Source organism: Balaenoptera borealis (assembly GCF_965194805.1).
Source record: "Balaenoptera borealis genome assembly, chromosome: 5".
Taxonomy (NCBI): domain Eukaryota; kingdom Metazoa; phylum Chordata; class Mammalia; order Artiodactyla; family Balaenopteridae; genus Balaenoptera; species Balaenoptera borealis.
Genome location: NC_138862.1, coordinates 113,811,516 through 113,825,115, shown reverse-complemented (window position 1 = coordinate 113,825,115; position 13,600 = coordinate 113,811,516). Strand labels below are relative to the sequence as shown.

Below are 13,600 nucleotides of genomic sequence, written 5' to 3'. Positions count from 1 at the left end.
TGACATTAACTTAGATTTTCTTTTAGCAAAACCTAATCTGGGCTTTTAATCAACTGTTAGTATCTTAATGGAAAGAGGTTTTGATATCAAGCCATAAAACGAAGGTAAAATGACCATGTTAAAAAGCACTAAATTTTAGCTCTTTATTTGGCTTTTCTGAACAAGTACTTGGTTGCCTGAGGTGACTGTGTAGGAAGGCTTCGTGTGTCAACTTTGAGTCTCAGATCCCTTTTCGGGCACCCCTGGGCGTGGACTACAACACTTTCCACTGATGACCAGGTCTGTAAACACTAGGCCGCAGGCAGCAAGGAGCCCCCCATGGAGCACTTGAAGACCTCGGGCATGAAAGGACGGCAGGTGTGGGTTTTTCCCAAGGAATACATACGCCTTTTGTGTGCAGACCTGTGTGCACCTTGAAGAGCAGAGGACAGGGAGGTATGGCGCTCCTTCCTTTTTATTCCTTAATGCATGACTTTGATGGAAGTGTCCCATTATCTAGCAAATAATAATTTGAGTTTTAAAAATGTATGACATCTGAAAATTAGAACTTTAGAAAACTTTTTTACTGCCTGAAGAGAAGGTATCTCTTTTCAAAGCAAATCACTTGTCTTGATAAAAATATATGTGAGTTACTTTCTTATCAAAAACAAGTCTGTGTTGCTCTCTGGCCTCAGCCAGACCCAATCCTTCCTCAGACCCAATTCCTATTCCAGTTCCTTCAGCTCCCAGGGACAGTCCCCAGAGGTTTTCTGCTTTCTAGACCTATGTGCCAGTATTCAGCGCCTCCTGTGGTGTTACCTGGATGGTCCAGATTTCTCCAACCGCAGCAGTGCTCTGTTTGTGAACTTCCTAATTTTAAAAAAATCTACTTTTTCAAGATTGACCTATTTTTGCCTCTTATCCCATTAGACTTCTGATTTTTCTTTCCAAAGTTTTATGCTTCTTTTTGGCTTATTTCATTACACATCTCTCAAGTAAACTTAAATTTTAACAAGGATATTCTGGAAACACCATTGTGCTTAACCTAAAGGAAAGTCCCTAGTACAGGATGTTTAGGTGCCAAGAGTGACTGTGTCACAGTGAAAGGAACATTAGATTATCAGTAAGAAGGCTTAGGTTTGGCCCCAGAACCATTATTTATTAGCTATATGGCCTTGAGCAAGTCACTTAAATTGTTCAAGCATCTGGTGTTATATACTCCACATATTTGGTGTGCTGGAGATAAGACTAACAGAATAATATATTCAAACAATATTAGCGAGTTCTCTACAAACTTAACACCATATTACTGACAATGTGGATGGATTTGGGGACACAGCCCTTTCGGTGACCTTCAGTTCACACTGTCTGTGTGCTGCCTACACCACCCACCTTTAGAGCTCTACCACTGTATGGATGTAAAAAAATAGATTTTGAATAACACAAGTGATTGCCATGATCACAGAGGAACTATTATTACAAATATTACTTTGATTAAAAATGTCAGTTTTGAGAAGCTTTTAATATCTTCCACCAGTGCTAAACTGACATCAATGACATTTCAGTATTAGTTTCTAAAAGTTGGTGTTCTTTTATATCTTTATTTAACTGAGATTTCCATATTGTCAATTTGTAAAAGGCAATGGCTTCCAGTAATCCTTTTGTTCACAAAGAAATTTGTTTGAAAATTAACACAACAACCCCTATATAGTCTGAGTAGATAAAAACATTTTCTCAATAGTGGAATGCTCTGACATTCTATCATATAGATTATAATAAAACTATACCCTACTTACATGAGTAAAGAGTATTATTAAGTATTAAGATTTTTCTCTTCATAAATTAAATGTTTATTTTTCATTATTCCCAGGGAAGTTTACAGTTCAAAATTAGGCCTTCCATGATGAAATTGGGATTTCGATGACCACCTCAGAAAATTAGAGGATTTGCTATGAAACCAAGAATGAATGACATTCACTCACTTAGCCAATATTTATAGGGCATCTTTTATTTACAAGATTATTTGCCTGACATTCGGCATATATCGGTGAACAAGACAATCTGTTTCTATACTCACAGAACTTGCATTCTCCATTATAAAAAATATAATCCTAGATGAGTATATAACCCAATGAACTCTGAAATCTTAGATGAATATGTGTGTATATGCATGTATGTATGTGTGCACATATGTGTGTGTACATATATATATATGTATCATACACTTTTTGAAGTTGAGATAAAGTGTATTTTAGGATAAAGTGGGAAGGGAGAAATAGGCTGTTAGTTCTCATGCAGAAAATGTTTCCTTAGGGATTTACAATGCCAACAAAAGTTAATGAGTCATAATATTTTTCCCTTCAATATTCCACACCCCCCCAGATCTCTCAAACCTTAAAGCTGACACTTCCTGCCCACACAATAGCTACTCAGTTTTATGGGAAGACCCTGCTAGATGAAGTACCACTCATATTATTTATGATGCCCCATCACTTCCAGCCTCTTCGCCAATCATGCAATTTTGATTTAAGTTTTCAAATTTATATGTTAGCTTCACCTTACCATTTTTGTATACCTGCTATCTGATCTACCCCTTTCTCTGTTTCTCAGCAACATGGAGGTCTTTTTCAATTTGGTTCATCAACCCTCTTCCTAGGCTCTCTACTCCTGATTTCTACAAAATCACTTCTCATCTTTCTTATCTCTTCTTCTCCCTTTACCTCCAATTCCCCCATCCCTTTATCAAATAATTAATGTGAAAATGAAACTGGCAGTTCATTCTCTTGGGACACGAGTTACCTGAATAATGCAACTGGGCAACCATTCTCAAAAGATATCACTAACCAGCCTGTAAGCACTAGTACCCTCCCCAGCTGTCTTTTTTTTGGTTGACTTCCAGGCACAGATAACAAACAGTTCAATGAATGCCATTTCTACTGTAAATAACTTTTGTAAATCTTACTGACAGTGAGAAAATAACACTGTCAAGAGGAAAGTTGGAATCTTTGAAAACAAATAGTTTTAAGAGTATGTTTCTTTATTCAGCCATATTCCTTTTCACATTATCTTTCTTGGGGTCTGTGTTTCTTAATAAAAATTAAACATTAATCTTAAAGTCATAATATAGTATTTTATAGTTTAAAAATATTTTTTCATATACTATAAGAAACAAGGAAAATGATGATGATGAACTACATCTACTTTATACAGCAGCAACTGGTGAACTTGTCTGACTTGCCCTTGGCTACCCACATCAAGTGGCAGGTTGAAAAATGAAATCCAAGCCTTCTGAGGTGAGAGCATGAAATTATTTTCACTACAGTAGCACATGGTGGTGCACAATTATTTACAAACCTTTCAGGTTATATTATCTCAAATACAAAATGGCTCATTAAAATCCATCCCTTTTGTCTAGTAAATAGAACGTGCCTTTATTGATTGATATACTCTTTATCTGGTAAAGGCAATAATGATCAAGAGTACAGATGATGGGGTTAAGCTACTCAGGTTCAAATTATCCACTCATCTACTTACAAGCTGCATAACTTTGGACAATTTAGACAATTTACTTAGTTTGTCTGGGATTTGGTTATCTCAACTATAAAATGGGAATCATAGTACCAGTCTCCTAGACTGTTAAAGGGATTAAATGATATAATCCATATTAAATATTTGATAAATACTAGCTGTTATTGTTATTATTATTACAAGAGCTGATAGCATCTCTTCTCTAAGCTTTCTTTAAAATTTAGCACTCAATATATTCTTCTCTTGGTAAATCCAGACCTATGACAGTGTGAAGTAGAGTCCATTGATAATTTAATTGATATATATTAACCTATAATATATAATTCAATACAATATATACAAATCCATTTTGAAATTCCAGTTAATAATTTTAAAAATCATTTCTCCCTTAAAAAACAAAATGGGCAATTTAATGCTTTAGGAAACAAACGACTAGTGGCAGCCCGGTAAGGATACTGTACAATTTTACCAAATCAGTCTTTCCATAATTTTCAATCTATGGAGATAATATTAACTTTACTGACTCCTTCGAGAGTTTCCTCATATTTCAGATTTAATTTTGTAGATATAAAAGAATAAAATGATACATAAATATATGGCTTTTATGGGTCTAAATGTGTGCAATAGTCAGACATTTCTAACATGCAGGTCAAGTTGCAAGGTAGAACTTTTATTTGTAACTTCCAGTGAAAGTTACAAACAACATTTCTTTTCCCCTCTTAAATAAATGTCTTCTTGTGGCATTTCTCTTAAGAGTAAAAAACTGAGGTGCCCATGGCTGCCGGAAAAAAGATACCGTCATCTTTTTACTGGTTTTCTTATCTTTTCCACCCAGAAGGCTAACAAGAAAACCGGGTGCTCATGCTTCATCATGCTTCCATTTCTGCACACTTTAGGATGACTTGCTATCACTTCTGGCTTTTAAAGCCCAAAGTCTACCCTGAAGATGAGAACTAGAAATATCCTGAACTTGTGAATAGACTCCCCCAAGTGTTTTCATTTCTTGGTCATCAAATTGGAAGTGTTCGATGTTTTATTCTCTTTGGCACTTAGCTCTGTAACCCCAAGGTTCTGGAGAGAGTTTCTAAAATAGCGCTTAGTCATTGCGTCTGATTTACTTTGCTTGACCTAGCAATTAGTTCTACTTGTCCCCATCCCTCAGCCCAAATTTCCATTCTTCAACTATGCAAGATGGATAGCAAGAAATAATTTGCTGTTTTAAGATTCAGTAAAATAGAGCTAACCAAAGAAATGATTGAATATTAAGCAGAGCTCGTCTTCCACCTATTCTTGAATCAGTAAAGGGTTTCATGGAGAAAACAGTCCTTCATTCTACAATCCATGTGAGACTTGGATAGTAATTCTTGATATGTAGCCATTTGAAATGTATATACATTTAGTCTTTGAAAGTCTGATGTTACCCTTTGAAGTTTGCCAACTATGAGACGTACAGCAACCAGAACTCTTGTTTGCAAATGACAGAAATTGACCCTGGTTCTCTTAAGCAGAAGAGATTTTTATAAGAAGTTTAGCAAAGGCTCATGGAGTCAATGACAAGCTGGAGACCAAGATTTGAGAATTGAATAAGAATTAGGATAGTTATCAGAGAATCATAAAGAACAAGCAAAATAACTGTCTTTTTGCAGGAGCCATCTCAACAGGAAGCCACCAGCTTCATTTGCTTCAGATAGAAGCATCTGATTGACTGAGGCTTTGTTATGTTCCCATACCACCTTGGGTGGCAAAAGAGTGCTTAAAATATAGTTGGTTCTTAAATGTTGAATGAGCAAATGAATAAATGAACAAATGAAGTTGTTGAATGTGTAATGATAAAAATATCTTTTGCTTAAGCCACTTCTGTTGTCAAGACCATATTCTGAATTTCATTTGATCTTCTGACAATTTCAAAGGGCTAATGTGAGTCACAGATCATTATTTTCCACCCTCAATTCAATGGGTCATTATAACTAACTCCATTTTATTTCAGCCCCTGTTTATCCTCCTCCAGAAGGGAGCAAGTTGGACTGGGCTGGATACTATTAAGAGGAGGCAGGATGTAAGTTGTTAACTTACTAGGTCAGACTTCCATTTTCCTCAAAGATCTCTTGAAATTTCATGTGAGGGATGGGCACAAGAAGCAGCAGAAAAGCATTAAGAAGAGAGTTCTGAGTGTATTGAGAGGGTTTGGAATAAAAACTATATGAAGATATAAGTATCTTAAGTTGATTTTTTAAACGGATGTTTTGCTACATCTCAGTGAGGGGCTGGGAGTACATGACACTGTCCTTCTACCTAGATCAGACATGTTGTCCACAGAAGCCCTAAATGTACCATTTACTTTGAAACATATGTTAAAGCCTACCCTGAGTTCTGTCCACAGTGACCATTCCAGATGACTGCCCCTTGGTGAGAAAAGACATCTTCTCTTCTCTATTACGCACTCTCTCTGGGTGAGTGCATTCAATCCCTGGGCTATAAATACCAGCTCTATACCAGCGACTTCCAACTTCTTATCACCAGCCCTGACACACTCCGGAAACTCAGGCTCATATTTCCAGCTGCCAAATTGAGATCTCCAAAAAGTAACACAGCCAAAACAGAATTCTTGATTTTCTCCCAAATCTACTCCTTCCTGATCCTTCCCAATCTCACCATCAAGTTACTTAACCCAAAACTTATTGATCCGTCTCTTCCTCACCACAATTACAGTCCGGCAGTAAGAACTGTGGTCTCCGACTAGAAAACACACCATTGATATAACCAGTCCTTTCCATCTGCACAACAACCAGCCAGACAGCACAAGCTACCTGATCTCTTGCCTGGATGACCAGGGTAGCCATCTAACTGGCTTCCTTTCATTTGCTCTTGACCCCTAAATCCATCCTTCACCCAGCAACCAGTGTCATCTTTTTAAAATGAGTATCCAATCATATCACTTCTATGATTCACACCCTCCCATGACCATCCACTGCACTTAAAATAACATCAAACCAAACTCCTCTCCCTGGTGTCTAAGCCTTACATCATCTGATGTTGGCTTAGGAATCCAACCTCATTTAGTATCATTTTCTATTAGATCTAATTCATACATGCTTTCTTGTGGTTCTTTGAACCACAGAAACTTTGCGCTGTTTGTTCCCTTCGCTGGGCGCTCTCTTCTCTGGGCATCATATGACTGACTCCTTCTTATCGCTGGGATCTCAGTTTAAATATCTCCTCCTTACAGAAACATTCTCTGGGTATCCAATCCAAGGTAACCTCTCCATCACTCTCTATCCTATCACATTCTATTTGATCTTATAGTACTTGCTTAGTATATTAGATTGCTAGGGCTGCCATAACAAAGTACCATAGACTGGATAGCTTAAACAACAAAAATTTGTTTCCTCACAATTTTGGGGGCCAGAATTGGAGGTAAAAGTGTGAGTAGGGTTGGTTTCTTCTGAGTCCTCTCTCCTTGGCTTGTAAATGCCTGCCTTCTCACATGGTTTTCCTTCTGTATATGTCTGTGTTCTACTCTTCCCTCCTTATAAGGACACCAGTCACATTGGGTTAGGGCCCAACCTAGTGAGTTCATTTTAACTTAATTATCTCTTTAAAGACTATCTCCAAATACAGTCACACTCTGAGTTACTGGGGTTAGGATTTTAACATATGAATTTTAGGGGAACATATTCAGTCCATAAAACTTATTTGTTTATTAGTAAATACCAGACATAACACCCACACCGCTACTTCAAATAGAAAATAAGTTCCATAAAAGAAGGGACAGGGGCTTCCATGGTGGCGCAGTGGTTAAGAATCCGCCTGCCAATGCAGGAGATACGGGTTCGAGCCCTGGTCTGGGAAGATCCCACATGCCGCGGAGCAGCTAAGCCCGTGTGCCACAACTACTGAGCCTGTGCTCTAGAGCCCGTGAGCCACAACTACTGACCCCACGTGCCACAACTACTGAAGCCCGCGCACCTAGAGCCCGTATTCCACAACAAGAGAAGCCACCGCAATGAGAAACCCACGCACCGCAATGAAGAGTAGACCCTGCTCGCCGCAACTAGAGAAAAGCCCGCGCGCAGCAACAAAGACCCAATGCAGCCAAAAATAAATAAATAAAATAAATAAATTTATTAAAAAAAAAAAAAAAAAAAAAAGAAGGGACATTACTTGTCTTGAAAACCATAGTAGCTCCTGCACTGAAATGTGCCTACATACAGTGGGTATAATGTATATAAAGTCTAGCATAACTTGCAATTCATTCACTTATTTATTAATATAAGAATTACTTTTGGAAGAGTATTGACTATTAATAAAGGTCATGATTGCTTGTTTCTTTATTCTCTACACAAAACTTCTTTTTTAAAATATGTATAATAAAACAATTATTTAAATTTAAAATAGACTTTTTAGTTCCAAATTCCTGATAATTTCACAATATGTACACTTTAAGAGACATTTAAGTTCAAATTGCTCCTAGAAATATCATTGACATGGGGGAAAAGAAAGAGACAGATTCCATTTTACTTCAGTAAAGTCAGTTCATGTCAAAGTTTATAGTCAAATTCTACATAGAAATCTTTCCCATGTTACTTTTATCAACCCTTGGCATAAAATGTTTTTAAAAAAAGAAAAACAGTAATTTTTATAACTGGAAGGCATATTAATTTATTCAATAGATTAAAATCTCTATTTAGTAATTTAAGTGAAATGTAGTAATTTTTCTTCAGTGTTGTTACACTAACTATGCCATCAACAAAAAATAATTTGAATGAGTCAAAATACTATATATGTGTTACCTAATTTGTCCCAATGACTTTACTTTTAATTGACTATACTTTCTGCTTTGACTCACAGAAAAATAAACACTGTAAAGTACCAAATTCAGAAATAAGAAATTTCAGAAGCTAAAGATACTATATTGTCTCCACTGAAAGCACAAAAATGGATTTTGATTTCTCTAACCCCAAAATATGTGCAACTTCTTCACAGTCAGGGTAGTTAGGTGACTGGATTACAGGCCCCAGAGCCAGTCTGACTATGTCTGCTCCATCACTCGTTAAATGTGAGAGAGCTTGGAAGGCAAATATGCTCACCACTGTACCACCAAGGCATAAATGTGGGAGATTTTAAACAAGCTTTCTAACCTCTCTGCACATTAAATATCTCATCTCTAAAATGAAGATAATAATAGCACCTATCTCATAAGGTATTATGTTGCTATGAAATTTAATCCAAGTTATATAGAGCAAAGTTTAGCACAGAATCCTGAACATGGTAAATCCTTAATAAATATAACTATTATGTTTATTAATAGACTAAATTACCTGGAAGTTTTTATTTTAATTAAAAAATTAGCTTCAAATATAAAAGACAATCTAGATATTGTCAGTTCTCCGTGTTGAAAGACACAAGACATTTAGACGTTTGCCGTATGAGAGTGTTATTAAAAAGAAGAAAATAAAAGAGTTCTGAGATGTGACTTTAAGCTTGGGCCCCATGGTCACTTGTCACTTTTCAACCTGATTTGAGGCTCCATCAATCAAACAAAAATAAATAATTAGATTTTTATACAAAATTGGTATTAATTTTATATTTTAAATTGTTTCTTAGGTGTTTTTTCAATTAAACTATAATTTTATGCTATCAGAAACAACGGAAACAAAACCCCAATTTTTCCAAGGTAAGAAGGAAAATGTTATAATAGCACTGAAATGCCAGTCAAGAAATATGGAACAGTGAGAATGAAAATTACATGTAAGATGTGGAAATTTCATAGACATCAAGGGATCTACCCACCCCTCTGACTTAGTTTTGATGATATGCTATTTTCAGCAACATGGCTAAGTATTTCTTCAGATAAATTAGAATGACAAATGCTAAAACATAATAAATGCATGCTAAAGAGTAATCAAATGCAGTAATCAAGACAGTGTGGTATTGGCAAAAGAACAGACAAATCAATCAATGGAACAGAACTGAAAGCCCAGAAATAAACCCACATAAATATAGTCAACCGATCTTTGACAAAGGAGCAAAGGCAAGGCAATGAAGCAAAGGCAAGGCAATGAAGCAAAGACACTGTTTTCAACAAATGGTGCTGGAACAGCTGCACATCTACATGCAGAAAAAAAAAAAAAAGGAATCTAGACATAGGCCTAACACCATTCATAAAATTTACTCCAAATGGATCACAGGTCTAATGTAAAATGTGAAACTATAAAACTAGGAGAAAATCTAGATTATCTTGGGTTTGGCAATGACTTTTTAGATAGAACACCAAGGGACTTGCCTGGTGGCACAGTGGTTAAGAATCCGCCTGCCAATGCAGGGGACACAAGTTGGATCCCTGGCCCAGGAAGATCCCACATGCCGCGGAGCAACTAAGCCCATGTGCCACAACTACTGAGCCTGTGCTCTAGAGCCCATGAGCCACAACTACTGAGCCCACAACTACTGAAGCCCACTCGCCCTAGAGCCCGCACGCTGCAACTACTGAGCCTGCGTGCTGCAACAACTGAAGCCCATGAGCCTAGAGCCTGTGCCCCGCACCAAGAGAAGCCACTGCAATGAGAAGCCCACGCACCGCAACAAAGAGTAGCCTCCACTCGCCGCAACTAGAGAAAGCCCGCACGCAGCAATGAAGACCCAATGCAGCAAAAAAAAAAAATAGATAGGACACCACAGGCACAATCCATGAAAAAAAGAATTGATAAGCTGAAGTTCATTAAAATTAAAAATTTCTGCTCTGTGAAAGAAAATGTCAAGAGAATGAAAAGACAAGCCACAGACTGGGAAAAAAATATTTGCAAAAGATACATCTGACAAAGGAATGTTATCCAAAATATATAAAGAACTCTTGGACTTCCGTGGTGGTCCAGTGGTTAAGACTCTGCACTTCCTATGCAGGGGGCGCAGGTGTGATCCCTGATTGAGGAACTAAGATCCCATGTGCCACGTGGCTTGGCCAAGAAATTAAAAAAAAAAAAAAAAAAAATATATATATATATATACACACACACACATATATATACAAAGAACTCTTAAAATTCAACAATAAGAAAACAAACAACCTGACCAAAAAGTGGGCCAAAGACCCTAACAGACACCTCACCAAAGAAGATACACAAATAGTAAATAAACATGAAAAGATGCTCCACGTCATATGTCATCAGGGAAATGCATATTAAAACAACAGTGAGATACCACTACACACCTATTAGATGGCCAAAATCTGGACACTAGCAACACCACAAGGCTGGTGAGAACAATGAGACTAATGAGTATGGAGTAACAAGAACTCCCACTCATTGCTGGTGAAATATAAGATGATAAAGCTATTTGGAAGGCAGTTTGGTGGTTTCTTACAAAATTAAACATACTCTTACCATATGATCCAACAATTGCACTCTTTGGTATATACCCAAATGAAACTAAAACTTACATTCACACAAAAACCTGCACATGGATGTCTATAGCAGCTTTATTCATAATTGCCAAAGCTTGGAAGCAACCAAGATGTCCTTCAGTAGCTGAATGGGTAAATAAACTGTGGTACATCCAGACAATGAAATATTATTCAGTGCTAAAAAGAAATGAGCTATCAAGCCATGAAAAGACATGGAAGACATTTAAATGCATAATACTAAGTGGAAGAAGCCAATCTGAAAAGCCTACATAGTGTATGATTCCTACTGTGTGACCTTCTACAAAAGGCAAAACCATGGAGACAATAAAAAGATCAGTGATTTTCAGGGATTAGGAGACAGGAAAGGCCGAATAACAGGAGCACAGAGAATTTTTAGGTCAGTGAAAATACTCTGTATTGTACTAAAAAGGTGGATACATGTCATTATAGATTTGCTCAAATCCACAAAATGTACAGAACCAAGAGTGAATCCTAATGTAAACTATAGACTTTGGGTGATTACAATATGTCAATGTAGGTTCATCACTTGTAAAAAATGTACCAACTCTGATGGGAGGGTGTTTATAATACGGAAATCTATGTATCTTATATTGGGGTAAAGGGCATGTGGGAAGTCTGTGTATCTTCCACTCCATTTTTCTGTGAACCTAAAACTACTCTAAAAAATAAAGTCTATTAAAAAATAATTTCTTAAGAAAGAGTAGCCAAGTGAAAAATTATGAGATTGCCATATTTATAATTAAATGTCAGTTTTGATGGTGTTATAACCTGACTTATAATAATATTATAAAACACCAGAATGGAAAATATTTAAATGATATTGTGCTCCAAGTATACGCATTTCTTCTTCTTCTTTTTTTTTCTTTATTTTTTTGGCCACGCCACGTGGCTTGCAGGATCTAAGTTCCCTGACCAGGGACTGAACCCGCGAACTCGGCAGTGAAAGCACACAGTCCTAACTACTGGACCACCAGGGAATTCCCCAAATCTAAGCATTTCTTATTTTTATTATTATTATTTTATTATTATTATCTTATTTTATTCCTGAGCACACTACTTTTTCATTAAAAATAATCTTTTTTTTTTTTTTAAATTATTTATTTATTTATTTATTTATGGCTGTGTTTGGTCTTCGTTTCTGTGCGAGGGCTTTCTCTAGTTGCGGCAAGCGGGGGCCACTCTTCATCGCGGTGCGCGGGCCTCTCACTATCGCGGCCTCTCTTGTTGCGAGGCACAGGTTCCAGACGTGCAGGCTCAGTAGCTGTGGCTCACGGGCCTAGTTGCTCCGCGGCATGTGGGATCTTCCCAGACCAGGGCTCGAACCCGTGTCCCCTGCATTGGCAGGCAGATTCTCAACCACTGCACCACCAGGGAAGCCCTAAAAATAATCTTAACACCTGCAAGTATTAGATATAAGAGAAATGCATTTAGCAGTCTGCAAAAAGGCATTAATTAAAGGTTGTACAGATCAAAAACTGAAACAATTGGTACTCTAGACTTAGATTAGGCTTTGCTACCTAACATTTAGGCTTTCTGTCACATATAGAAACAAAACAAGACCAACAAAATTTTATTGAGCATTTATTATGTGCTTAGTTATTGTTTTAAAATGCAGGAAAGAATTTTTAAAATCTAGGGTTCTTAGGAGACAAAAAATGAATATATAAAACATGAAACTCATAAAGTTTGTAGTACTAACCATAAATGAAATAGAATCCCTAGAAATCTTCATGAAGTAAGATCTTGGCTAAATTTCCAAGGAGTGGTTAGGATGACCAGAAGAGAAGAGAATTATTCTTGATTCATAACTGTCACGGTATGTGAGTGTATGCAAGGAAGAGAGCTTCTAAAAAGCAGACAGCTTGGTCAAATTCCAGACCCTACATCTGTTAGCTGTGTGAATGGTGAGCTAGATGATGTACTTGGACTCTTACACACCTTCTTTCAATTGACCCTTACAAGAGTTTTAGAAGGCTGACATCATTAGCCTCATTTTAAAGAAGAAGAAAATAAATGAAAGAAACCAAGATCAAATCCCTAATTATATGGTAGAGCTATAATTTGAATCCTGATCCCTCTGGTTCTAAAATTATGCTTTTCCCGCTATATCAAGCTCTCTTCTTTGTACATTCATATATTGTGACATTTATTTCTGCATATATAACTGTAATCTTATCTGAATAAAAATAAATAGAAGGTGTATACACAAAACTAATATTCATAGCCCTGTTCTTTTTGGAAAGGCTGTGCTTTTTTAACAAATAATTTTTAATAGTTACATTTACATGAATGATTCACAAGTCAAAACAATAAAGTACACACAGAGAAATCTTGCCTCTGTCACTGCCTTTTCTTCTCATTCTTTCCTCTACTCATTCTAGGTAATGATTTTATTACCTTCCTGTTTGTCCTTGCATGATTCTTTAACACAAGAAAATATGAATATATATAGTCCTTTCCTCCCTCTTACACTCTTTATACTCACACCCTACTCTTTTCATTAGCAGTCTATCCTGGAGATCATCCTGTATCAATCACTAGAGGTCCTCAGCATTCTTTCTTGTGGTTGCATAATAGTCCATTGTGTGGATGTGCTGTAATTTATGTAACTGGTTCCATACATGTGTAGATATATTTATGGAATAAACTCCCAGAAGTGAGATGACTGAGTCA

At 36.7% G+C, this 13,600-nt stretch overlaps 1 protein-coding gene across 13 annotated transcripts in view; it reads left to right on the top strand.

Moving 5' to 3' along the window:
* The window catches only part of LOC309629926 (uncharacterized protein), a 136,715-nt gene that overhangs the window by 59,738 nt on the left and 63,377 nt on the right, over positions 1 to 13,600 (top strand). For 11 of the 13 annotated variants that reach the window (XR_014245293.1, XR_014245295.1, XM_082394535.1 and 8 more), the window contains one exon: positions 5,495 to 5,563. The exons of the other annotated variants lie outside the window; for them this stretch is intronic. Coding sequence is in view for 9 of the 11 variants with exons in the window: in XM_082394535.1 (XP_082250661.1) it covers positions 5,495 to 5,563 (69 nt within the window). In the remaining 2 variants the exon portion in view is untranslated. The remainder of the gene's footprint in view (positions 1 to 5,494; positions 5,564 to 13,600) is intronic. 13 annotated transcript variants of the gene reach the window in all.